General features: G+C 37.5%; 1 protein-coding gene across 1 annotated transcript; it reads left to right on the top strand.

The window, feature by feature from the left end:
• On the top strand, positions 1-27,838 carry kansl1l (KAT8 regulatory NSL complex subunit 1-like). The gene is made up of 12 exons (XM_083537412.1): positions 1-262; positions 2,593-3,679; positions 10,970-11,111; positions 11,936-12,109; positions 13,897-14,021; positions 18,777-18,972; positions 19,797-19,908; positions 23,364-23,477; positions 24,428-24,510; positions 24,640-24,761; positions 26,469-26,523; positions 27,429-27,838. Exons 2-12 carry the CDS (start codon positions 2,661-2,663, stop codon positions 27,543-27,545), a joined length of 2,259 nt encoding a protein of 752 aa, XP_083393538.1. The 5' UTR covers positions 1-262; positions 2,593-2,660; the 3' UTR covers positions 27,546-27,838.
• The last annotated feature ends 5 nt before the right edge of the window (positions 27,839-27,843 follow it).

Below are 27,843 nucleotides of genomic sequence, written 5' to 3'. Positions count from 1 at the left end.
TGTTTGTGCAGAAGTGGGTGATAAACTGTACACATTGTGAGACAGTGTTTGTGTAGAAGTGTGTGATAAACTGTACACATTGTGAGTCCGTGTTTATGTAGAAGTGTGTGATTGTGGCCCTTGGCTCGTCTCCATGGTGAAAGCGCGAGACACGCTCAGAGCAGCGCGAGCGCAGTGGTTCTTCCCTCTTTCTCCCGACGCGCGCGCGCTCGCTGCTTTTAACGGTTTTTTTACAAGGCACCTATTGAACACCATTTAAGAAGTAAGTTTTTTTTTATTATTTTAATTACAATTATAATATTCACAATTATATATACACATATGTTTTTGCTAGAAATCATTAGGTTTTCGGTCGATTAAAACAATTCGCCTAATTTATTTTAACTGCAATTTACTGTATCGAGGTGATCTAAACGACCGAAACGCATCGTATCAAGAAAAAAAAGTAAAAATCAAAGTGATATTATCTAATTAACTTGATTAATATCAAATCTAGACACGTTACACCCTTGAAATGAAACCGGTTTATCATTTATACGAGTCTGAACGCTGAGTTTTGAAGTCTAGTCTTTCGGAAATAGAGCTGTCTTTTTGGGTTCCGTCCTAAACCGCGTGCTCGTGCACTAATAAGTAGGACTCGAACTTGCGCAAGTATCTGTTATCTTGGTCGCTGCAGGTGGCCTATCGAGTCATTGACACTCGGTTTGGGACAAAGCCACATCCCTATTTATTTACTTATACATACATACTGTACATATATTGCATTGTAGTGTAATAGATGCTGTAAACATACAACTAAAGATAAAATCAAACGATTTTTCCCTCTTTGCAGTTTTTTATGCAAATAAAGTGTATTTTGTTTCTTTTGACTAAGTGTAAACATGTAACTAAAGCAAAATAAAGTCATTCACTTTTCTTTTAAGGTCGATATTTACTATATTCTTCTAAAATGCGTTAACATGTGTCTTTCTCATTTTTATTGGAAATTGAATAATGATTTTTTTTCCCCAACCAGTTTATTACAATGGGTTATCTGGTATACTGTAGATTTATATTTATTTGTTTTAGCATTTTGTGTGTGTGTGTGTGTGTGTGTGTGTGTGTGTGTGTGTGTGTGTGTGTGTGTGTGTGTGTATGTGTATGTGTGTGTGTATATATAGTGACCAAATTAGTCCTTGTGGAAATCCTTCCACAAGTTTTAGTCCTATTTATTAGTGCACTGGTGTGAGGTTGAGGACGTATATAACTCAATGTATTCAAATAGAGAGATGCTGTAAACATTTAACAAAAGTAAAAAAAAAAATTTTTCAATCCACCATATAAATATTTTCGATTCCTTTACAGCAGTAAAAGTTGACCATATCTTTCTAAAATGCTAATGCTAATACATGTGGCTTGCATAAGAACAAGACTGAGACAAATTTCTGGTATCAGTGAAGGTTTGGTTATTAAACCTTGTGTTTATTATGTAAAAATTAAAGGATCTGGTCCAACCTTGAGTCCATGCCTAGTGGACAATCTATGCTATAATAGTCCATCCAAAGTCAGTGATTGATTTAGTCCGAGAAACATATTTTGTTTTCTTTTAATTTGAAAACAATTTGCAAGATGTATTCTTTCTAAACACTTTATCAGAATGGGTTATTCAGTATAGATTCATGACTTACTGTATAACCCCAATTTCATCATGTCATTGGCTCAGATCATTGTCTGACATGACCTTGCTTGACTTGAGTTATTATTGTGCATTGTAGTTATAATGGCTATAATGGTCATTTGTCCAGCATCTTGAGTGGCTTGCTGTAGATCCTTCATTAATCTATTACACATTTCTCAGATAAAGTTTAACTCATATAATGACTTAAATACTTCAGTCAAATGAAAATCAAGGATTCCAGGTCATAGCTAAGATTATTTTGAGATATTTGGCTCAGCACATGAGGTTAATGATTTGTGTTTGGAAAAGATCAGATTTGGGGGTCGTCCTCAACTGTGCACTAGTACACTGTAATAAATAGGACGCCAGAACGTACGCATATAACCTTTACTTTGGTCACTGCAGGTGGCCTCTAAAGTCAGTGAAACATGGTGTGGGATGAAGCCACATACCTTCTATATACATGTATCCAGCAATCTATTTGCTTTGCATGTTTCACTATGTAAATAAGGTGAATTTTGGTTTTTAAGCAGTAAAAATTTACTATTTTTTCAAAAATGTTTTTAAACAAATATATTTGGCTTGCTTAAGTACAACACAGAGTCGAAGCCACGTTAAAAACGTACTTTAAAAATGTATTTATTCAAAATAAATAATGTATAATAAATAATGTAAAGAAAAATCCATGCCTAGACAATGTCTAATAAAAGTTGGTGACTTAGTTTTAAAAAAACAATTTTTTTTATTTAGTTTTAATTGGTAATAATTTTGGAAGCTATACTCTTTCCTACTACTTTATTACAATGGGTTATTTGCTATAGGTTCCTGACATATATCCTCAATTTCACATTAGTGCAAAGATGCAAGATATTTGGTGATCTATTATGTTCCAGTCTGCAGCACATGAGGTTAATCATTTGTGTTCTTATTTCTAGCTCAAGACACTGAATAACCCATATCCACTGGACTTATTTTGGAGGTTTCTAAAAGAATTTGGTTCACGATGCCACCAGCCCTAGACAAGACTTTAGAAAAAGATTGCAGGATTCACATTTCACCTCCGGTTTTAACCCAAGATGTGGATTCCAGCCGAGACATGGATTCTCAGATAAAACTAGTGAACGACAGCTATGCTAGGTTTTGGTTGAATCGTTCCTCTTTTTCCATTTTAGACTCCTGTAGCATCAAAGAGCTACCAGCGATTCCCCAACAGTCAATGGATCACAGCTCAACATTTTATAAACCAGATCTCCAGCGCAACTTGGGACCTTTGCTCGGGTTTGTGTCCATGGATGAATTTGGTGTAGATTGTCCAATGATTCATGAGGACTCTGGGTTCCAAGAACAGTCCAGGAAAGTTTCGGAAGATCTTCAGAACTTAACACAAACCTTGTCATTTCTGCCATACTACCAAAGAGACAGTGAACCCTGTTCCTCAGCAAGATCAAGAGACCAGAGCGTTGCTTTAGAACCAGTATGGCGCTTAGGATCCCGCAATTCAGTGCAGGAGGACTTCGAAGCTCGAAGAAGGCGACTCTCTTCTCAACACTGTGTATTAACGTCTCGCATGGAGCGAGCAAAAGTCCGACTCCATGCACTGCTCGGTGAAAACGCCCTTCAGACCTTCAACAAGCAACTAGAAGCAATGTCGAAGAAACTCTCATCCCTTTCACCCACATCTTCCAAAACCCACCCTGATACGCTACATCCTGCAGAAAACACGTGTGTTAATGTTTTAGGGGCTCATGAGGAAGCCGACTGTCTTTCCGATAAATCTTCAGGGCAGACGTTTAATAGCCCGGCAGTGCAGCAGGGAAACGCTGGATCTGGTTATTCCTCTGAAGCCTCCTCGATGGAGAAAAGCTCTGATAGTATTCAGCTTATCAGAGGTATTAAGAGTTTAGCACAACGTGGACAGGCAGTACTTCGTAATGCCCAGCAGGCTTTGGACTCGGATGGTACAGACATTAGCTCAGATGATGAGTGGGATGAAAAGACCATAAGAAAGAGACTAAGTTCAGAGTGAGTGTGCAACATTTATGGTTTTATAGATTAGATGTTCTTATATGTGCCTTCTTTGTACACTAGGCCATTTTCCAGACATCCAACCATCACATTTATATATTTTTGTTAAGCATCCCAATCCAGCTCCATGAATATATGGTTTTACATGGGTTTGAAGTGGGAGATCTCCTGCTATACAGCTCTGACCTTAACCCTAGGCTGACTGCACCCCAGGTCTCCTCACCTCACCTACATCAGTACCTGACTTTACCAACACCCTTGTGGCTGAATGAGCACAAATGTCTATAAGTACTTCAAACAGTAAAACTTTCTTTCGGCTTCTCCCATTAGGGGTCGCCACAGCGGATCATCCGCATGTTTGATTTGGCACATGTTTTTACGCTGGTTGCCCTTCCTAACGCAACCCTCCCCATTTATCCGGGCTTGGGACCGGCACTAAGAGTGGCTGGGGTTGGTTCCCTGACCGGGGATCGAACCCGGGCCGCAGCGGTGAGAGTAAACAGTTATAATATGGGTGGTGTTATAGATGTAGAGGTTTCTAAAGGGTATTAAGTATTTAAGTGTGTGTTTCAGTTCAAGCTGTACAACTGTGATGGCCAGGGGCAAATGTGGGCAAAAAGCTCAGTCAGTTTTCAAAATATCAATAGACCCTTTTCTGGAGTTTTGTGTATATAATTGTCCACAGAACAGCTTCTTCCAACTCAGCTGGCAATCTCTCCAGCTCTTTCAAGTCCTCTTGAACTCTTGGTTGCTTCACTGACCAACGCATTGCTTACTGTACCTGATCACTGAATTGTGCATTGTGCTTTAGTGATACTTCATGGGATATTGAAAGTTTGAGGCTTATTTAGAAAGCGAGACTTGGTTGATCCTCGAATTTCTGGATTTGTCTCGATATCTTTTTGAGCTTCATGCTGTTTTTCTGCAGGATCCCATAGTTTTAACAAACTATGGGATTTTCCAGGATTATGTATAATTACATATTTAGATATTCTCTATTGCTTAATCATGTACAAAATGTCTTATAATTAGGGACGGCCATTTGTGTTGAAACTGGAACTTGTCCAGGAGCACAAAAACATCAGGCCCTTGCAGATCAGAGAAAGAGAAAAAAGCTTTTAAGTCTCTCTGCAGTCTGGATCCAAATATAACTTTCTGGACAGTTTTGGGTGAAAAGCATTTCTTTAGCTTTGAGCTGGGCTTCTACTGTCTAGAAATGTCAGTTTAACTACTTTAAGATCTCAGCAAAACAGACATTTCTAGTGTGTAGTAGATTTTATTGCGGACATAGTCAGGTTTAACATGATTGTCTACTTGGATTAAGAGGTAATATTAAAAAGTTTTACGGTTTTTCTCAGCTGCTTTGGAGCAAAATTGAAGTTTTACAAGATTCACCTTTGACGTGTTTTAAAAAACGAGTTGATTATTGGTTGATCTGATGCCGTTCTCTCGCAGTTTAATATACATTTTAGATGATGACAACTGGTTTACCCATTTTGTATTCAATGACTTATACAGTGAACTGATGCTGAGATGTTTTAGGGTTTAAAACTATTCAGGTGAAACCAGTATAATATATTTCAATCAACATGAACATAAACAACTAATAATGTAGGAAACAGCAGACACTTGTACACAATTGATTAAATGATGTACAAAAGCATTCGCAACTGGATCAAAGAAACAAGAAATGTTTTTATGATGAGCACGAGTGACTAAATGATATGGAGGTTGAACAAATAGTTTTGAGAATTTCATTTCTGATCTGAGAAACGCTCCAAAGCGACTGAGAAAAACAGTAAATCTAATGGTGCTAACTGGTGCTCTTCTGGCCACATTGCAATACCACATCTGCGATTTCATCATGGACAGCAAGTTAGAACAAAAAGCAAACGTGAAATTTCACGCAAAGCTAGGCGAACCTGAGACGTCTGCAACGAGTCGTTCAAGGTGTTTTGAGTAGCACGTGAGCTTCCAGGAGATCAGGAAGACCTTCAACTCTCTCCAGTAACCATGCATCATTTATATGAGGGGTGTTCAAGTCAAACTGGAACTTTTCATTTTACAGGTATTAAAAAAAAATGATAGCATAGCGGAATAACACGCAGTAGTAAGTGACTTGAGTGAACTTTGAAAACAGTATGGTGATAAAACTTTAAGCTGCAGTTGAATGGTGTAAACATGTACATTTATCAGTGATGATCCTGGTCCTGGTGGTTCCCACCCCACAGCAGTTATTCTGTGACCATTCAGCGTGTCAAACGCCTGATCCTGGATAATTGACGAGTTCCTTGGAGGTCAGGCTTTTAGCATTGATAACAAAGGATGGTTCAGGCATACTGGAAAATCTTTCTATGGCGAATCTTTTTCGTGTTAGTTACACTGGGACGCTGGGATAAGTGTATAAAGGTAGCAGGGGCGTATGTTGAAAAATAAATGCAGTTTCCACTCCTTGCAACTTGTGCTTTTATTTTATTAACGCCCTTTCTTGTACACTATTGTAGATATACACCAATCAGGCATAACATTATGACCACCTGCCTAATATTGTGTTGGTCCTTCTTTAGCTGCCAAAAGAGTTCTGACCCAACAAGCATTAACAGCAATAACTTCTCCACCAATTTGACCTACAGAAGCTCGTCTGCTGGAATGTAACCACACGGGCCAGTCTTCGCTCCCCACATGCATCAATGGACCACTTTTGATAGATTTTTGACTGACCACTGCAGATTCAGGAACAGCACACAAGAGCTGCAGTTTTGGAGATGCGCCGACCCAGTCGTCTAAACATCACAATTTTTCAAACTTGTTTAAATCCTTGCACTTGCCCATTGATTCCTGCTTTAACACATCAACTTTGAGGACAAAATGTTCACTTGCTGCTTAATGCTTTATATCCCACCCACTACCAGGTACCATGATGAAGAGATAAGTGTAAGTGTTATTCGCTTCACTGGTCTGGTTATAATGTCATAATGTTATGCCTGGTCAGTTTAGATACTATTAGAATATATTATCTAGTGAATCAGTTAACATGTAATTCACCCTCCCACAGCCTTAAAAAATTGCGCCTGCAATGCAGCTTCAAGATGGAGCTCCTGCTGCGTCATCTTTGTCCTGTCCTTTTGTTCCTTTTTAATGAGTTAAAGGGTCATACGGAGACACGTTGAGGAGGTCTGAGAGAAATGCACAACGATTCGGAGGTGATGTTTCAGGCTTACTTGTTTGCAGAAAACATGCCTCGACAAATCAGATGATGTGGGTTGTGGATCAACTACCTCATCGTTTTGTTTGCTGTTTTTTTTTTTGTGATGTAAATGTGGGTCAGATAAGTTTGAAGTTTTAAAAACATAAATCAGCAAAAAAAGATAAATAATATCTTTTATAAAAAAAAAGATTGTTAATCTTTTTGAACATGTTTTCTCTCATTGAGATGGAATGCAGGAAGGTGTGTGTGTGTGTGTGTGTGTGTGTGTGTGTGTGTGTGTGTGTGTGTGTGTGTGTGTGTGTGTGTGTATGTGTGTGTGTGTGTGTGTGTGTGTGTGTGTGTGTGTAGGCACCCGGAAGTAGCCAGGATTTCTTTTGTAATACCCCCAGACTGAGCTATCCAATAAAGGATGCTGAAAGCCCACCACTTTATGAGTTCCAGGAACAAAAAGAAAGTGTTTAGGGGGCATCCATTCTTTTCTCTTGTGCATAAATGACAGGCTTTGTGAGAGCTCTAACCCCAAGCTGTGGCTAACTGGTCTCACAAAGTCCTCCAATGTCTCAATGGTGCATTTGTACATTGTCTTTGTGACACTTTGTCTTTCTGGGTTATCCTTGTGGATTAAGCTTCCTTTGTAGCGTGAAATGGATATGAAAGACATTTGAATGAAGGTTGCATTTATAAAGTAACAAATATAGCAGATGCTTGCACTGTAGTACCCAAGACTGGTTTTAGTCTTGAGACCTGGTTTTGAAGGTTTTGGTTTTGTCTTGGTCTCAAGCGCATTTGGACTCAGTCTCAGACTAGTCAATACCACAACTGCAGGGATATCACCCATTTGCAGGTGCATTTTCTGATTCATTTGCTGTTTGTGGTCATAAACAAATGGGGATGATGTCAAAAATGTCACCAAAATGTTTAAAAATAGGCACAAAATTCTAAATTCGAGATCTTGTTTTTTTTATAACATCTGACAGAATAAGACAATATCATAAGAGCAAAAGGGCAGCTTTCATGAATATGAGCGTTATTGCAAATGTGATTTTGGTTTTATACAGTCAATAAAAATAAGTTATTTAGCCAAATTACTTACTGGTTCAAAGGACACAGACGAAGAGTAACATCAGTCTTAAACCTCTGTTGGTAGAGAATATATTATCACAAGTGTATCACAAGTGGTAATTTGAGTACTTTTGGAGAAGGCAGGTCTTTAGACATCATTTGAAGAGTACAATTGACTAAGGTCTTCCTTGTATCCTGAGATTGTAGCTCTGTTTGTTTTTGTATTGTATTGATTTTAGACCAGTTATTAAACCCAAGCTACAGAGATCTGCCCTGAGGTTCATATTCATGGAATAATCCAATCTGTTTCTCGTCCTCAGTACAGCTTCTGTTTTACACATGTTCACAATTTAACATGGTTTAGTTGTGGCCTGCGAACCTTTTGGAAAAGAAAATGAGTTTAAAGGCACACCCAGGTGCAGTGCGCATTCACATGGAAGAAATGAATGGACAGAAATAGATGAAAAAACAGGACATATGAAGAATAGGTAGGAACAAATATCCCACCGTGGGGAAATGTTTCATGTGTGTGTGTGTTTAGGCAATGACCAAAAAGGTTTCATCTCAGAAGGAGATATCAGAGTTCTGTCTTCCCTGTGTGTGTGTGTGTGTGTGTGTGTGTGTGTGTGTGTGTGTGTGTGTGTGTGTGTGTGTGTGTGTGTGTGTGTGTGTGTGTGTGTGTGTGTGTGTATGTGTGTGTGTGTGTGTTTTGCTGCTTCACTGCACTCTAACTATTCGTGGAATTTTCCTATTAGCTAGTCTGTCAGGGAAGAGGCTTCACTGAATATATACTGAAAAAGAAAGAAGGAGTTCATAGAGTTCAAACAGAGTAATAATAATATTTAGCCTCTTTTGCCTTTAAGCAAAAAATTCATGGCTTAATATTTCCAAAGCTGTTCATTAAAATAGTCCAAGTTTAATGTTAAACAAGCATACACACATCCCACGGACAGTCTTGCCATTTAAACCAGCTGATACTCTCCTTGCTGTTTCGTTTATGCCACATGTCTTTGTTTTGGTCCCTGTCTTGTCTCCAGTAGACAGTAATGAAGTAAAGGTAACTCGTTAGTGTACCTAAGTGCCTTTTTTTTCGCTTATCTGTACTTTACTGAAGTATTTCCGTTTTGGGAGACTTTTACTTTAACTTCACTACATTTTAAATATCCTACTTTTTACTCAACTACATTTTGGGAAATTATTTGTTTCTTTTTATTTATGAGCAGATAAAAACTTATTTTATACTCAATCACACAGTAGGCCACTAATCAGGGCAGAGCGCATGCTCTGTATTAAACTTACTTACCACGAACATACAGTTCAACATCTGTTCAACAGCAAGTAATAAATGTAATAAACTCCTGACTCGAACTCGCCACAACGACCTTTTTTGCGGGAATTTTTTTGTCAAAAAGAAGGTTTTGGGCTCATGATAATTTTAATAATATATCAGTGTTTGACTTATTAATATTATTCTATTAATAGATTGGTGTGTTAAAAGCAACATTAGAGTCTTTCCACATAAATCAAGGAGTTTAAACAAGAGTCTTGAGAACAAAATAATAATAGGAACATTATAGCAATAATAAATTTTTAAAAAAGTTTAAGATTTTGTACTTTGTCCAACACTGTTTATCATTGGCTTGTTACCCAAATGTGTTCACCTGTTCTGTTCTGTTTAAGCATAGTGATCTTTCTTCTCGTTTGCAAAGTCTTGTTGTTTCATATATCTGAGCACCATTTCTCTGCGAATATATTGTTTCTCTGACTCACGATATGCTTCTGATATCATTCCCGAATTCCAAATATTTTTATGTATTGGTTTTGGTTTTTAACTTTGCATTAGAAAAATGGCTGTTCGTTTGAGAAATGATTGTTTTCCTCGGGTTGGAAAGAAAATCGACATATATGTAATAAGGGTGTGGGCTTCATTATTCTACTATTATTCTACAGTCTACTTTAACACTAAACCTTACTCCAGCATATTGGTGAGAATTAGGTCCTTCAGATTTGTAGTAGCAGTTTCAAAAAGACATTATAATCATACACTATATGGAAAAAGGTTGTGGCCAACTGGCCATAACAACATCCTATTTCACATTTAGTCCCCTTTTACATGTATGGCATTTGGCAGACTCCATTATCCAGGGGAGGGTTAAGGGCCTTGCTCAAGGGCCCAGCAGTGGCAGATTTGTGGTGGAGGAATTTAAACTTGTGACCTTCTGATCCAAAGTCCAATGCCTTAACCACTGAGCTACCACCCACCATTTACTGGTATAATAACCTCCACTCTTCTGGGAAGATGTTCCATTAGATTTTGAAAAGCCACAAGGGTGCCAGGTACTGATGTAGGCTGAGGAGGCCTGGGGTGTAGTCAGCATTCATCACAAAGGTCTTCAGCAGGGTTGAGTTTGGAGCACTATAGCAGGAGATCTTCCACTCCATATTTTCATGGAGCTGGTTTTGTGCACAGGGGCATTACCATGGTGGAAAAGGTTTGGGTCTCATAGGTCAAGTAAAGGAAAAATCGAATTCTACCACATACAAAGACATCCTATACAATTGTGTGCCTCACAGTTTGTAGCAATTTGGGGAAGAACCACATATGGCTGGAAACAACTTCTGTGATGTTGTATACATACTCTTGGGAAGACACTTGGATATCTTTGATAGCTTTTATGGTTATTATATCATTTGACTTCACTGCTATTTCATTAATATGATCCTTTCACTATTTGTAAGTAGTATCAGGCATAATATCGTTGACTATAGAACTGATTTAATTCAAACTGATTAAAATGGAAATATAAACTGTATATATGTATTAGTTTTAATTATATTAAGTCCTACATTTTATTAATAAAATGGTTTAATTAATTAAGCAAGGAATAAGCCCAATTTTGTTTTTTCACTTTATGAAGTACACCCCCAGGTAGATGGAAAATGTTGTTAAGAGTGAATCGGGCTGCTGAAAAGAGCTGATCAATATTTCAGTGTCTCTCTCTATCTCTTTCTCTCAGTTGTCTGGGATGCGAGTGGAGGTTTCAACATGACAGATCGAAGTTAGCGAGTCAGTGGACATGGATAAAGCTAAGATTGTCTGAGTTGGACTTGCAAATTAAGAAGGTTTCACAGCTTCATCAGCACCTCCTTGCAAACAAGGTAAAGAGCTAACACATCTCCACTCCCAGTTCTCTATATCAATATAGGGTTACAGTCTTACTGTGATGGAATTAAACTGACTCATGTCCAATTACTTACTGCAATTATTGGTAGTAGTAATTGTATCTATGTAATGACTAGTTAACTTTACAGAACGAATAATGATTTAATAATGATCTTGGACTAGATAGAAGTTTATTGAAACATACAGTAAGCCAAATTCCAAGTCATTAGACAAGCAAGAGACATTCGAAGTAATGAAACAAGAAGGGAAACAAAGTATGGTACACCACATCAAACAAAATGGTAGCCAGATATACAGTAGCTTCCATCCATGCACAAATACACATTTCGTTGTTTTAATAGAATGAAAAGCTAATACGCGAATGCTTACTTAGTAGAAACAATGTGTCTCCACCTCTTCTGTTTTCTGCTGTCCATGTTAAAAAATTATCTATAGAACTTTATAATATTTTATATTCATGAAAATCTGTGTGGAAAAATAACAAAATGGAGCCTCATTGTTGACGTTTGCACTTTTTGTTAATTAATTAAATGTTTTTTTTTTTTTGTTTTTTTTTAATTAACCAAATATACATTGCTATTGTTTGCATTTTTTTCCCTTATTCCTGAAAATTGAACAAAATAGAGGTTCGTCAGAAATGTTGCCTTCTCTGTTTTTAACATCACTTGTACCCTTTTACCCAAACTTACTAGCTATCTAACCTTAACAAATCACTTCAAAATTGTACCATACCAGTGTAGTTGTGATTTCTGCTGCACCAAAGTCTTTAGAAAGTGTAAATCTGTACCTTTTGCTTTAGGGAGTTGTTGTCTTGGCTGAGGCCCAGCCATTAACAGACCTGCAAATCCAGCAGACTCTGCTGACCGAGACGGCTGGTTTGACATTAACAGCAGGACATAAAAACGATCTCAGCACTGAGCTTGACACAGAGCCCAGCAGTCCAACACGCCTCCTCCGAAACATCGAGAGACAGGTGAGACTTAGGCAATTATTCTGGTTTTATTATATGCAATGAATAAATAGTCAACTTTGCATTATAAATGTATGTATAGTGCACAATACTTTTGATTTGTACAGGAAGTAATTAATTAATCAGCTAGTTACAAGGCAGTGGATGCTCCAGTGAAAACCTAAATGGTAAGCATAACGTGCTAGTATATAGTTAGCTAGTTAACAGTGTTAATGCAAACTAGGTAATGATCATGGAGCACATTGTGTTTCTGCAATCCGATATAAAATGATATCAAGTCATTAGCTGTTATCTGTGCATTATTTGTATCTGGCTAGAGTCCCCTCGCTGTCTTTTTTTGAGCTAGAGTTCAGTGGTTAAGACATTGGACTTCTAATTGAAAGGTTGTGAGTTCAAATACCAGCATTACCAAGCTGCCACTACTGGGTCCTTGAGTAAGGCCCTCAACTGCTCAGTTGGCCTTCTGCCAAATGACATGAATGTAAATAGATTTGAGCTGAAGTGTTATACTGTATGTATGTCAGATCTCAGCTAGTAGGAACTCCAATTCCCAGCAGTTGTCACAGGCTTTAAAGATCGCCACTGTGAACTCCCAGAATACAATACAGAATACAATACTCGTAGTGTCTCTATGTAGCAAAATGATTGTCAAGTAACTTTCTTTGTGACTTGTTCCATGGACTTTCCAAGCCTTTAATTCATAACTGATATCTCTTTGCTAACTATTTTTTTCACCCATTTTGCTCCTGGAATTATGTTATTATGTATTTCACCATTTCTGCCGGTTTTTGCCTATACATTTGAATATTCCTGAATATTGGATAAATTCTGGGTTTTACTGCACGTACATCCACACGAACATGAAATCAATGTTCTACACAGTGGAAACAAGTTTAGCTATGAAAATGTACTTGGAACTGAAGCAGGATCCAGGTGCTGTGTAGAAGAGGCAGGTGGGAACATTAATGAATGAAAATCTAAAGATGAACTGGTTTTGGGCAGACAGATGTCCTGGTTCATGAATGCATGCTTATGTAAAATGATATATCCCCTAGCATTAAGGCTAACAGAGAAAGTTTTGGTTCATAAATGCTAAATAAAGTAAGTGTACATTCAATTTGACTAAGATACAATACTAAGAGACAATTCTAACATCAGTTTACTTCTGTATACTTCCTGGGGCACCAGTGATCATTGTCCTTTTCTTCTTTCTGGACCTGCCTGATTCATCTTGATGCTTTACCTCTGGATGGACTTGTCTTCAAAAAGCCTCTTGACTTGACTTGACTTCAGTTGGAGGTCCCTCAGTGTAGCTGAGGATGGTTACACATTACCAACTTGATGTTCAACTTAAGATTTTTCTTTCTTACAATGACGAAAGCGATACGACAAAATAAAAAAATATTTAAAGTTTTGCGAGGTAGCAGCGTATACTCCGTTCTCCACTCGCTCCTCCATGTGCCCGCTGCCATATACATGTATAGTTTATACATTATGGATGTGTACATTTTTATGTTTGCTGAATTATATACTGTAATTTGTTAATTTATTAACAAATTATAGTACACTACCCCATAATGATGTCTCGGAACACATCTCCATTAAAAATCCAGGACTACCTGTATATCGAAATATTTGTGTTTACTGCATTTCTACTTTATTTCTAGCCAGGATTGATCATTACTTCTCTTCGAGGTCTGCACCTATTAATATGAACTTATTTGTAATGTAATTATCGGTAAAAAAAATGTATTCATACTGATTTCTGTTCGGTGTGTGTTTGTGTGCAGAGTGCCCAGCTGAGTCAGATAGTGAATAGCCTGATGTCTCCTCTGAATGACTCGCCCTCACGCTGTCCTCTAGCTAAAGAAGACAGCAGGTGCTGGAGAGGCTCAAGAAAGAGATCCTTTAACAGGTCAGGACTCTCTTCTGCTCTTCCCGTGTCTCAGCAGGTTTTAGCTTCACCCACAAGTTTTAAATGATATTCGAGTCAAAGGGACCGTGATGGTAATTCCAACTGCTTTTTGAGGTTTCTGATCATCTTTATGCTGTGGAGGCCAGCCTCTTTACAGCTTCCGTTTGTTGGCGCATCATATTTGCTTACAGAATTTGTTAATTTATACTGGAAACCAATCTTCTGACAATCTGTGTAAGGTTTTCAACAACCTCAAAGCATAACAGATATAGCAATCAGCAAGGTGTTTTTTTTTTTTATCAAATTATGCCTTTGGGGCAGAGGTGGCAATAGTACACACATCCTTCACTCAAGTAGAAGTACAGATACTTGTGTTTTAAAAGACTGGTAAAAGTTGAAGTTCTGACAACACTTTTTCACCAAGTTAAAATAAAGAGGTTTGGGCTCTGACATGTACTTAAGTAAAAAGTAGTCATTATTACAACCTGGACCTCACATCATACCAGCGTGACACTAAAACAGGTTGTAATAATGACTACTTTTTACTTAAGTACATGTCAGAGCCCAAGACTCTGTTCTCAGTTACATCACAGCCTCCCTCCGTCTCATCCATGTTAAACACAGACCTTATGTTGCGCTCTGTCTTTCTCATTGTCAGCTTTGTAGGCTTTGTGGTGAGTGATAGCAAGGAAATGTATTAGGTTGTAAAAGCCGTGCAATAACAAGAAATAGGTTGATGGGTTATAAGAAGAAAAATTATCGGTTATGTCAACAAATAGAAGAAAACTAAAGAGACTGGTTTGAAAATGTAAGAAATAAAAAGTACCAGAAAAATCCACTTAAATACAGTAATTAAGTATTTGTTCTGCTTTGGTGGTCAATTGTGGTCAGTCAGTTTGTACTTCCTCAGTGCACAGCATTTCTTTTTAAAATACCTGTGATTCATCACAATGTTTTAAATATGTCTGACGAGATAAGGTCACAGGTTTTCCTTCTGATGCCTCTTCCATGCAGATCATATTTGTCCATTTAATTCTATGCAGTAGTTACAAAGCAGTGCGCTACTTCTCCTGTTTCTGCTAAACCTTCAGTCAGGTCCTTAATGTAATATGGTGCCCAGCATACACACAGTTCACACTCTATGAGTTCTTTATAATTACAATCCTGTTTACTATACAGTTATGTAACACAGTCCTCTAAACACAGTTCCAAGAGTTAGTTTCCTAATAGTGTCTTGACTTTCACATTTCTAAATCATTCATGTGAAATAAAGTCAACTTAGTTAACATACATGGCTCATTCCTTAAGGCTTTCCTCAGAGAGAGAAAATTGTGAATGTTTGATAGCATTCCTTCGTTTTTGTAGGTATTAATTAACTTAATTTTTTTAATTAGCTGCTCAAAGCTCTAACACTACGTTCTTCATTTTATAAAAAAATTTTTACGATAATAATAATTATATTTATTGTTAGGGATCATGACGTCTTTCAGTTTCTTTCTGTTCTTTAACAGAAGAGTTATTCACGTCTTGGATGCTTGTGTTTACTCCAATCAGAGATGTCCTGAAGGTGTTATATTCAGATAAGAAATTCCTCAGGCTCAGTGAACTTGAACGTTCTCCTGTAACGTCTAAGCTGAATGTAAACATTCTGGGCTAAACACAGGAAGTCTGGCAGGCGTAGCTCAGCTGAACTACATAAACACTATAACGTAGACAGTGCATAATGATTTTGTTAAATTCTGTTAAAAATGATTGGAATTGTGGCCTGATGCCATGCAGTATACTTTTACTACCTCAAAATAGATTATTTTTATTACAGCATGTCCTGTAGTGTTGTATTCTTCTTACAGTACATCAGTGTGCCAATATTATAAATTATCTTGTATACTATAGAATGACATGGCACATTTTCTATCAATTTCTTGTTGCATTTTAATGCTGTAGCTGTCAGCTGGCATGTCATAACAAGCCTTTCTTTTTTTTTTATTTATTTAAGTTTAGAAGAAAAAGCCGGATTGTCATGTTATACTCAAAAAATGATTCTTGTCACTATTTCAATTCAAGCAATTCAGCAAACAATTCAAATAAGATATATTAAATGCTATAAAATAACTATTATTGTTCCAAATGACTTTTTAATAACAAGAATGTAATAAAGATCAAATTCACTATACCTGATTTGCTGGCGTACGGCGCAAATGTAGATGTTGCACATGAGCCTTACAGTCGTAAAAAAAATATATATAAAAATAGTGGCAAATACTTTCTGCAATAATGACTCAGCGACAAGGAAGATTTGAATGAAAAGACGTAGAGATTTAACAAGGTAAGATATTATCTATACTTATAAATGATTGACACTTAAAAAATCAACTATTTCTATGATTTAATCGGTCTTGATTAAATAAACATCTTGTGTGTGTACGATTTGTCATCTCGACGTTCATTTCAATTTGTTAGAAATATCCTTTCCAAATATGCCAAAACATTCCACAAACACACTTAGTTGACTGTATGTGAAAGTAATCTACATTTTAAGCTTTGATTTCATGTCAAAACAAATTTCGTACATGACGTTAATGCCGTTCTAACATTCTAACTTCTTCTTCTTTCGGCTTTCATTAGGGGGCGCCACAGCGGATCATCCGTCTCTATACTCCCCCTGTCCTCTACATCTACATCTTTCAAACCGACTACCTGCATGTGTTCCTTCACCACAACCATTAACCTCCTCCTTGGCCTTCCTCTATTCCTCCTTCCTGGTGGCTCCATCCTCAGCATTCTCCTACGGATATATGCCATGCCCCTCCTCTGCACATTTCCAAACAAACATAATCACACCTCCCTCACTTTGTCCCCAAAACATCCTTCATGTGCAATCCCTTTCATAAACTTATTTCAAATGCTGTCCATCGTCGTCACTCCCAACGAAAATCTCAACATCTTCAGCTCTGCTACCTCCAGCTCCACCTCCTGTCTTTTACTCAATGCCACTGTCTCTAAACCATACAACATTTCAGGTCTCACAAACACACAATGCAACTCCTTCTGACCTTCTCTATACTTCTCCATCGACATTTTCAAAGCAAATAATGCAACTGTGGTGCTCTTTGTCGGCATGAAACCACACTGTTGCTCACAGATGGTCACTTCTTCTCTCAGCCTGGCTTCCACTACTCTTTCCAATAACTTAATGGTGTGACTGATCGACTTTATTTCCCTGTAGATACTGCAGGTCTGCACATCTCCCTTATTCTTAAAGATCGGTACCAGCACACTGCACATAGCTACACTTCAACCTATGCTCCTCCTTCTTCTCAAAATAAGTATTCACCACTGCCATTTCCATCCTTTTAGCAAAATCTTCCACCATCTTCCTCTGAAAATGTCTCCCTTCTACATTCCTCTCCTTAAGGCCATACAGACCCATATAACATTCTTACTATAACCTATTTTTACTATTTTAGATAGTAACATCATTTCAAATTTTTAATCTGGTTTGGGACAATCACAATAACAGCATTTGATTTGATTTATTTATATATTTTTATTAAACTGAAATTTACATATGTAATTGCTTTGTAAAAGGGTTGATGTCTCTTGTTTTCTTTCTCTCTTTTTACTTTTAGATATGTGAGTTTTGGGAGTGACATTATTCCAAAATTTCTGACTCCAGTTTGGAAAAATCACTCAAATGCAGTGTTTCAAGTTCCAGTTAAGGAGAAAGTGGATTATTGTGCAATCAAATCAAATGAAAATTTGAAAATGTGAAAATAATGTTAAATGTTGCAATGTTACAGTTTTGTTACATTATGTGTAATGTTATAGTTGGTTCCTTGTTGATCCATGCTACTTGCTGGCACACAGGTTTTAAACAATTGCTTTAAATTAAGTACTGCATTATGTCCTGCCTTCCCGTGGGCTCACCACCTGCAGGAGGGACCGTAAGGGACGGTGCTGTGAGGATTGGGCAGCAGTCGAAGGCGGGGGCCAGCTTAGACTGCTGCCCCCGCGACCCGAATTACGGATAAGCGGGAGAAAATGAATGAATGAATTATGTCCTGCTTCTTGCTATTTTTTTTTTTTACTCCGGAAGCAATTGTAAACCAACAAAAAATGTTTCAAAATCTAAAATTTGTTTGACCATTTATTTATTAAAATTAGGGAAATTTAAGGGATTTATATAAAGTAAGTATTAGTTTACATAACATTTATTTAATTCATTCACATTAACTGAACGTGATGGTGAAGCTTTAATAAATGCTATGTTTTAGGTTGGATTTGTCTGATTAAATTGGATGGAAAATTGACAATTTGAAAATTGGAAAATACATTTTTTGTGTACTATGACTTAATAATAAATTGTTACCAATTGTAACAAAGTGCTGAACTACTGTACTTCCATAATCATTGTTCAGAATAACTGGCTAGTTTCCAAATAATATATATATTCATCTTAAACTTTCATTTTTACTATACATTTTTATTTTACTTTCATTCAATTTGTACTATTTGTACTACTTTATCTACTAAAAATGTACTGTAACTACTAAATCCCTACTTATTTTTATCTAACATATTCCATCTTACATTTATAGTGCCTTTTATTTAAAGCACAATTTTCTGAGCAGCCGATCAGGTTTACATTTCATTGCAAATTGTATTCTGTATATAACTATGTTTGTGACAAAAAGAAAAAAATCTTGAATTTTTATAAAAATGAATGGATATGCTATCTCTCTCTCTCTCATGTAGTCTGGTGACTGATGTGTTCCTGCCGTCCGGCTCCATGTGTATAGGCAAGACAAGCCAGAAGAAGAGGCGCGTGAGTCGCCGAGGTCAGCTCCAGTCTCAGGTGGACGTCAGTCGCGTGTGTGCACGGACACGCCCTTTACTGACTTATTACAAGCCCCGTCTCTTCATCATGGACCAATCACCAGTCACACAGCAGGTCACACAGAGTTTCTCCCTCTATGTATCTGTGTGTGAGTGTGTGTGAGTTTATAATAGTGATCGGAAAATTGTTTCTTTTATCTTGTTCGATGATTTTTTGAGTCATTTGGTTCATTTAATTCCTTTGATCATAAATATTATAAAATGTTCAATTTTTTATAAACGGATCCCCCAATATGTCGACATACACGACCTTTAACTGTAGATCCAATAATGAAAATATATCAATGCAGCTTAGGACAAATTTTGATAAACAGATTGAGTAGCTCACCTCTCATATCTTCGTTCTTTTTTCTAATGACTCCCATAATTATTGTGTAATATTGTGTAACGTCTTGTAACAATAATGTCAAGATTCGGACCAAAAGAACGAACGACTCTATAAGGACTGAGCTACTCTATTCTGTTACCTACGGAGATTTTGCGATGCTTGGCACATGCACGTCCAGTAGAAAATAAATGAAAAACTCTTTGAGACGACTCAAATCGTTCACGAACGACCAATCACTTGCGTATACACCAGCACCTAGACAGCCTAGAAAAGCACTTTTTAGCACTTAAATTCTCAAATGGCGTATATAGACGATACGGAGCCTTTGCATCTTCTTACTTTAAGGAAATGATAGACAGCATGAAAAGAAACACACACAGATGGTGTGTAAAGATTGCTTCATAATTCTTTTCCACTGCCCTTAAAAGATTATGGTACCTAACACTAAATATTTGTCATTTTAAAAATCTTTGACATTTTTATAGTCTAAAGCGAAATTTTATTGTTCTCTTATGGTTCCCCCCCCCCCCCCCCCATTTGTCTCTTTCTAGGGAACGGAAACCTCGGCGTACCGGTGCCCAAGCTCTGTTTCCTGTGATCCCATGAGTGTGTGTTCAAGACCAGTTCCGGCTAACACAATTAACAGCAGGTTCTGGCCAAACAGTGAGTGTGTGTTTAAGGGGTGGGGTGGTTTGGAAGGGTTGAATTATGCTCATATTACATTGTCATGATAAAACCTTGGAATTGTTGAAGATTTACACCTGAATTATCTCCTGCTGGCTGTTTTACTTACATCCATTTAGCTTTAGAATTAGAAATCCTGAAAAGATTAAATGAAACGTGCGGATATGCGGTGATAAATGCACATGTTGAAGTGGACTTCTATGAGCTGCTAAGTAGATGAATATTCACAGGCACTTGCCGCTCCGTGTGTTCACATGACAATCATGCATCTAGAACCATGAGGAATCAGCGTACTAACAATGTAAGGGGCAGCACTTTAAGTAGATCAGGAGTGGCGTTACAGATCCCAAACTGATGAAGCCACACAGCTGAGTGGAAAACTGCCATCAAGCTGATTGCATTTACATTCATCTATTAGTCTGATGCTGCATTTCAGAGCGAAATGTGCAAATAGTTGAGAACACAACAATACACTCTGTGGAAAGTATTGGAACACCTGCCTTTTCCAGACATATGTGTTTCTTCCCCAAACTATGACATCAAAGTTTGAGGTGCACAGTTGTATTTGTAGCATAACATTTTCCCCTGTGCAGAAAGCCATCTCCATGAAGATTTACTTTACATGAGTTGGAAAGGAAGATCTCCTGCTTTGAAGCTCTGACCTAAAACCTATTGAAGACCTTTGGCATGAATTGAAGCTCTGACAGCAGGACTCCTACATCAGTATTAGACTTGAACACCACAAGTACACTCCAAAATCTAATGGAACATTTTCCCTTAAGAGTGGAGGGTGTCATAATAAAAAAATGGGAATTAAATGTGGAATGTAGTGGATTTAGGATTTAAGGATTCAGTAGGCGATTGAAGGAACATTTACACTGAAAATTGAGTTTGAATCTTGTGATTTAAAAACTGCCAAAAGAACAAACCTTGGTACAAAGAAAATTATCCTGGGTAACTAAGAGAGACTGTGATGCTGGTGGAATCATGAACAGTATAATGATTGTGTTTTGCTGTGTGTTGTTTTAAAAAGTATAGATAATAATACAATAATAAATGTTATCTTAAAATAATGATAAATAGATATCAGATAGATGATGTTACGCTAATGAACGGTGTGGGAGAGCGTATAAATGCGGGAAGAAGGAACGCCACAACAGGTCAGGTGTAAAGGCTTTACAGCCACTTTTATTTTTCGTGTCTCAGGCAGTACATCTTCTGGCTCACGCACCCTGAAAATCTGGATCACTGGAAAATAGAGAACACTTATTAGGTCACATTAGCTTCAGGTGAGGCAATCCCCTGCCTACCTGCTCCCGGCCCCGCCCTCCATTCGCAAACCGACGCTCGGCCACGCCCCCGCTGCCACAAACGGATATTCAGTGCTGGATTCCATTTGAAATCTTTTTTAAATTTGTCTCAAGGTTTCTTCTTAATGCCATCTCAGGGAGTTTTTCCTTGCCACATTCACCACTTTACTACTTATACATTCCAACTTTATAACCTTCATATCCGTGAAGCTGTTTGGGACAGTGTTCATTGTTAAAAGTGTGATACAAGTAAAAAATAATTTAATTGAATAAATTTTCTATAAAATCACTAATATATTTTTTCAATTTAAGAACCAAACTCAAAAACGGAACTCATCCTCATCTGGGTAGCATCGAATGTCCATTTATTACAGTTCCATCAATGTTGAGGTTCTTAACTGCTTACTAATGGACACCTTGAATGCAAAACAGTTTAAAACCATCTGCATGGTTCTTGAGTTTAACTCTCCACAGTAATCCCATGGATCTTTATGCTGTTCATAAAACCATCCTCAGCAGCAGCAATGGGTTCCAGTCAAAGAGAACTCCATTTAGAATTAAGACATCAAGATGAATCAGGCTGGAGGGAAAAAAAAAAAATTATCACTGTTAGTTTAGGAGCACGAATAGAGGGAGAAAGAGCTAGATAGAGAGAGTATGTGAAATATTATGTAGTATAAAGTACATTATATAGGCAAAAGTATTGGGACACCTGACCTTTCCTGTCATATGTAGTTTTTCTGACTTCACATCAGGCCTCCTCACCTACATCAGTACCTGCCTTTTGGAAATACCCTTGTAGCTGATGAACACAAATGTCCAGAAGAGTAGAGGCAATTATAAGAACAAATTGGAAATAAATGTGACGCTCAAAAAGCACATACAATACTCCTGATCAGGTATCCACAAACTTTGGCAATATATTATATGTGAAATGAGTTGTGACTAAAACCCAAAGCCTGAAGGGGCCTGGTTAATACTTGATAAATGAAAATGTGTGTGTTTGTGTGCAGAAGCAGCCCACATAGCAAAATTGGTTGGGCCCAGTCATGAGCTACACAACCCGCGGTTACTCCTCACAGCCGCTGCAACATACATGTAACATTTGACTTTCCGACGATGTTAACTCATACTAACTCTACAATCCAAAAAGCAACATAAAGATTTTATGTAAAAAGTTTCCTAATTAGGACTTACCAAACTTCGCTCACTTTGCTCCAGAGTTGAGAAGTTCACAACAGTTATTTCAGTGCAGCCTCAAGAGTACATTAGTGCCCGCCCACTTCTTGAACAGTGCTCTTATTTTGGCTAAAGCGTTCTAAAACAGCTAAATCACAAGATTACACACTTTCAACTGAGAAAAAAAAGCCTATTTCGGAAATTTAAGTTGTTCAATTCCTGTTATCTTAAAGCGTTTATATCCAGACTTACGTCCTATTGAAGTTATTCCTCATGTTCCTCATGTTCTTGACATAACAGAAGTTGGTTTCTCATTATCATGACTTCATTTTTTTGTGATCTTGACATAGCAAAAGTTGTTTTCTTGTTATTACTACTTAATTGTCCTGTGATCTCGATGTAAAAATTAGTTTTCTCTTGCACCTTGTGAATGTTTCTGGTGTATATTATGGAGTATGCGTCTAAAATCTCTATCAAATTTACTCATTTCCATCAGCATATATGGACTTAACTTTTTGCTTGGGGGAATCCCTGAACAAAGTAAAAGCAAAGTAAATTGTGATCATCCCTGATGCTGCGATGATGCTGCCTCGAGAACATGCTTTTACGCTTAATACAAATAAGTACTGATCATAAAGAAAACAATTTTTAGGTCAAAATAGCAAGAAGTTTAAATCGTGTTCACGAGAAAACAAGGAAGAAAAAAATATTATAATGCATGGCCTTTTTAGGAGTTATGTAAAATACTGTACAGTATGTTAACTTTATATTCTGTGTAGCTTTTCCGTTACAACTCCCTGTGCATGAGCTGTTACTATAGCAACCATAATGCATTTCGAATGAGCGATTTCAAATAGACCTTTATAATCATTATTTACGATAAAGTGAGAACTATTCTGTGTCAAGGTGATTTTTTTTAATATGTAATGGAATGTCCTGTTACAGAGTGCCCACTTGAGCTCCAGGCTGCGAAGGCGCATAGCAAAGCAACTCAGCACACGCCAACGCAGACCTGCAGACAGAAGGCGAAGAGACGACTCCAGCGCAGCATAGATGTCGGTAGGATTGACTTCTTGTTAGTTATTTACCCAGACATCCAAAGCTCCATTATAACTAATAGCAAGGGGTTCTAAACGAGATCGAACTGGTTCCAAACCCTAGTTCCAAAATTTCCTATTTTCCTGAGTCACCCTGTACATGTAATACTCGAAAGACAATCATTTTGAAATGAATGAGTTAAAAAGTGCCATAAAAGTTTACTGACTTACAAAAACTTAATGCTGCCCATTTTTAAATGGATGTTAACATATAAGATAATGGTGTTGAATGTTCAGTATATATATATATATATATATATATATATATATATATATATATATATATATATATATATATATATATATATATATATATATATATATGTTCCTGTCAATACACGGATGTATAAACAATATTAGAAGGAGCAAACGAACCAAATGTTATTTATAGGTCGGGAATAACAGACTCCAGACCATCCTCTTATACAAAAAATAATCTATTCCTGTGGAGGGAGTAATGCAGCATGACGCACATCCAAGAGCTGTAATATTTCTTATGATGGCACGGTCTGCAGAGTGTCATTGTCCCTAATTCACAGCGCTTTGTTTAATGTGTGCAAAAAAACGCACCTTAACAGTTTATAGTTATAGTATAGTTTACTGTGAAAGGTAAAAAAGACAAATGAACTAATGACCCAAACCTGTTTCAGCAGGCCATGCACAAGTGTGCTCCATTCGGTTAGAGTGGAAGATCTTGAGTGGCCTGCTATAGAGATCTGAACACAACTGGGATGAATCGGTTGGCTGACTAAAAAAAATTTATAAATCTAATGGCACCTCTCTTTTTAGAAGACTGGAGCTTTTTATATCAGCGAATGGGGACTAAATAGGTAAAAGGACTAAAGAATGAAAGTGTCCACAAATTTCTGTCTGTATAGAGGAATGATCCTGCTATATTTTGTCGTTCTGCAGATACGTTTTCTCCCAGAGCTGAGGACAGTCTAGAGGACATGAACACACCCCACTCTATAAACCTACACCAGAGGAAGTCCCAAGTGCATAACCTTTTACCATTACATTTGCTAAACTTTAATTTATAGTAATAAAAAATTACTGGGTTGTGACTGGTCACTCATAAAAGTTTCACCTTGTGAAATGACCACTTGTGGTTTGTTTCCTCACAGTTTGCACAACGCAGAAGAAGCGATGAAAGCATCTACAACATAAACAATTTAGTCATCCCAGTGTCTCTGGTTGCTTCAAACACAGTCAAGAAGCTGCAGTATAAGGACATTCCCACACCAAGGTATTCTGGTATAAAAGAACTATTCACAATAGGTTAAAAGGAAAACTAATAATCTGGGTTAGAAACTGGTCAGTACAGTCTTTGGAATTGCTCTCGAACAATGAACTCTATTTTTCTTTTTTTTTTTCAAAAAACTGGATTTTTTTTTGCGTATCTGTACTTTACTTTCAGAGCCAAAGCTTAGCAATAACGGGTCCTTCTATTCGGCCTTGCACTCTCACCCCTCTCACTCTCAAGCTCACCTAATCTTAACCCCAATTCCTTCATATGGGCGAGTCCCTGGCTCTGCTGAGACTCAGGGGCATCTTCATATTGAACTATATAAACTATACGACTGTTGATATTAGGTCGATCAGAGCACCTCGTGACCCGGCATCGAGAGGTTGTTTTCGCCCATATAAAGGAATTGGGGTTAAGATTAAGTACTTTCTCCGGTACAGAAAACCACTTATCTAGGCGTAGTATGGGATTAAACCGTTATGCGGGTGCAGCTGTCTCCTGCATGAGTCAAGTCTATCCTCACGGCTGTCACAAGAGTGAGAGTAGGCCAGCTACTTACTGTGAAGCAGTTTCAAAGGCTGCTGGGTCTGATGGCAGTTGCATTCATTGTGGTGCCACTTGGCCTTCTATACATGTAACTGCTACTGTGGTGGCTCAGGGACAGAGGGTTCTCCCAAAGGGCAACTCACTCTTTACAATCCCGCAGCCTTAGACATATGGAGAGAACCCGGGTGATGCCACGCTTTCTATTGGACTGATTATTCAGAGTGTGGACAAAGCAGAAGCATTCCCAAAGTGTTGTTGACGCAGCATCTCGTTTTCTCGGGAAAACATGGTTACATATGTAACCTGGAGACATTCCTTTTTATTTATGAGTGGATAAAAACTTAACTGGTCAATCACACAGCAAGCCACCAATCAGGGTCGTTTTCATTGGTGGTATCTACTTATCGCCAACATACAGTTCAACTTCATTTCAACAGCAAGCAAAACATTTTGAAATAAAAAAATTTATGAAAGAATCTCCTGACTCGAACTTGCCACAACACATGTGGCCTTATTTACACGATTTTTTTTAAAGTAGTACAAAAGAAGATTTGGGCTCATGATCATTTTAATAGATATCAGTCAGAGTTTGACTCATTAATATAATTCTATTAATAGATTTAGAGTAACATTAGTCTTTACACATAAACTTGTGACAAACATGATAATAGGAACATTATAGCCATAATAAATCATAGTACTTTGGATCCTTAAGTATATTTGAAGGCAAATACTTTTGAACTCAAGTGACTGTTTAAAGGGACACTTTTTACTTTTACTGTAAAAATATTTTACCTGCTGTATCTTTATTTAAGTAAAGCACATGGTTTGTGTACTTGGTCCACCACTGTCAGAAGTAAAACAAAACCTACACTTCTGCTCTTCTACATTGTAATACTATGCATTCTAGGCTAACAAATGTAGCTAGCCAAACCACTATTTTATAAAGGGTATATAAACAGACGTGTGCACTTTTATTGGATATCGGCGAAATACAAACTTTCTAGCAGTGTGTAGATATTCAATGCAAGGAAAGCAATGAAAATGTACAGTATGTGCTAAAAAAAATAGCAGGCTAAGTACGTAGAATTTAAGGCTAAATTGTATAATACATGCACATGTCAAATAAGATTGTGACTGATATCTTCTGTGTTCCTTCAGCTGGAGGGTAGTGAAACTTTCCCCACTTGTAGAGACGGAAGTGGATATCAATAAGGTACGGGCGGTTACCTATTGTATACGCATGAACATGCTTCAAATGTAGACAACTCTTTTTTTGGCATCTCTAGAAAAGACAATAACTGGATTTTAGTGCTGTTTTTTTAAACTTGTGATTTTCTTTATATCTGATATAATGCATATTGACTGAGAGACAAGGCTTTGGACACATGACACAAAACTGAAGCTATTTTGGCAAGACACATCAGCTGCTCAGCGACACAAAAAAGCTTCCAAATCTTGAGTCTGTACAGAGCACAATGAAATCTTAAGACTACAAAGCCATTCTGGAGCTAAACGTATTGCCTATTGTCAGGAAGCTCCATCTCAGTCGCAGCTCAGGAACCCTCTAAAAGGATAATGACCCAGATCATACAGCTAAAAGCACCTAGGAATGGCTAAGAACAAAACAGTGCACTAATCCTAATGAGCCCTGATCTAAATCCTATTCGATATACTTTAGAAATCTATAGAATGAGTTGCAGCATGCAGTCTGGAGAAGGCAGCCTTTAAACCTGAGACAGCCGAGGCAGTTTTCTCATGTAGTGTTGTCCTAAATATCTGTAGACAGATGCAGAAGTTCACTGAGAGCTACAAAAGTCGCTTGTTTGCTTGATCATATTTGAATTGTTATTAAATTAAATAAATATATAACTAAATGTTTAATGGTACGTTCATGTTACAATTCAATTCAATGTATGATCCCAGTTTTATAGTTTGATTTCATTCAGTTCCCCAGAATATGTAATACAAAATGTACATAATTAAAGAAAAATAAAATGCAAAAAATAAATGTCTGTAGAAAAAAATTTAGAAAAATGTATGCAGAGCCCAATCATATACTGTAAACTGGATGGTTTTTTTTTTTGGTCTTCGTCCTCTTCTACTTTTCCACTTTCTCAGACAGAGTCGCTGTCGAATGAGGTGTTTATTCAACGACACCAAATCTATGAGCGCAGAGAGAAACTCTGCTGGAGCTCCTGGGAAAAGGGCAGGAGAATCACATACAAGACAAGGTAGGTGTGTGTGTGTGTGTGTGTGTGTGTGTGTGTGTGTGTGTGTGTGTGTGTGTGTGTGTGTGTGTGTGTGTGTTTATTTTGAAAATCAAAGCAGTGCGCAACTGAGATTGTTTTCTTGCACTCCATCACCTCACATGAGATTCATGGCTGCCTTCTGTCCTTTTGCAGCATAGAGTAATACAAAGCATATGTTTAACACCTCCTGACCAATCAGGTCGCAAGTTGGGGGCGGGGCAGACATGCATACAGTGTTGGTTAAAATTTTGTCTAATGACTAAGTGAATGTGAAGAAATTTACA

The sequence above is a fragment of the Silurus aristotelis genome (genome assembly GCF_946808225.1).
Source record: "Silurus aristotelis genome assembly, chromosome: 3".
Lineage (NCBI taxonomy): Eukaryota > Metazoa > Chordata > Actinopteri > Siluriformes > Siluridae > Silurus > Silurus aristotelis.
The sequence above is the reverse complement of the archived record's forward strand: the minus strand, read 5'-3'. Positions and strand labels throughout refer to the sequence as shown.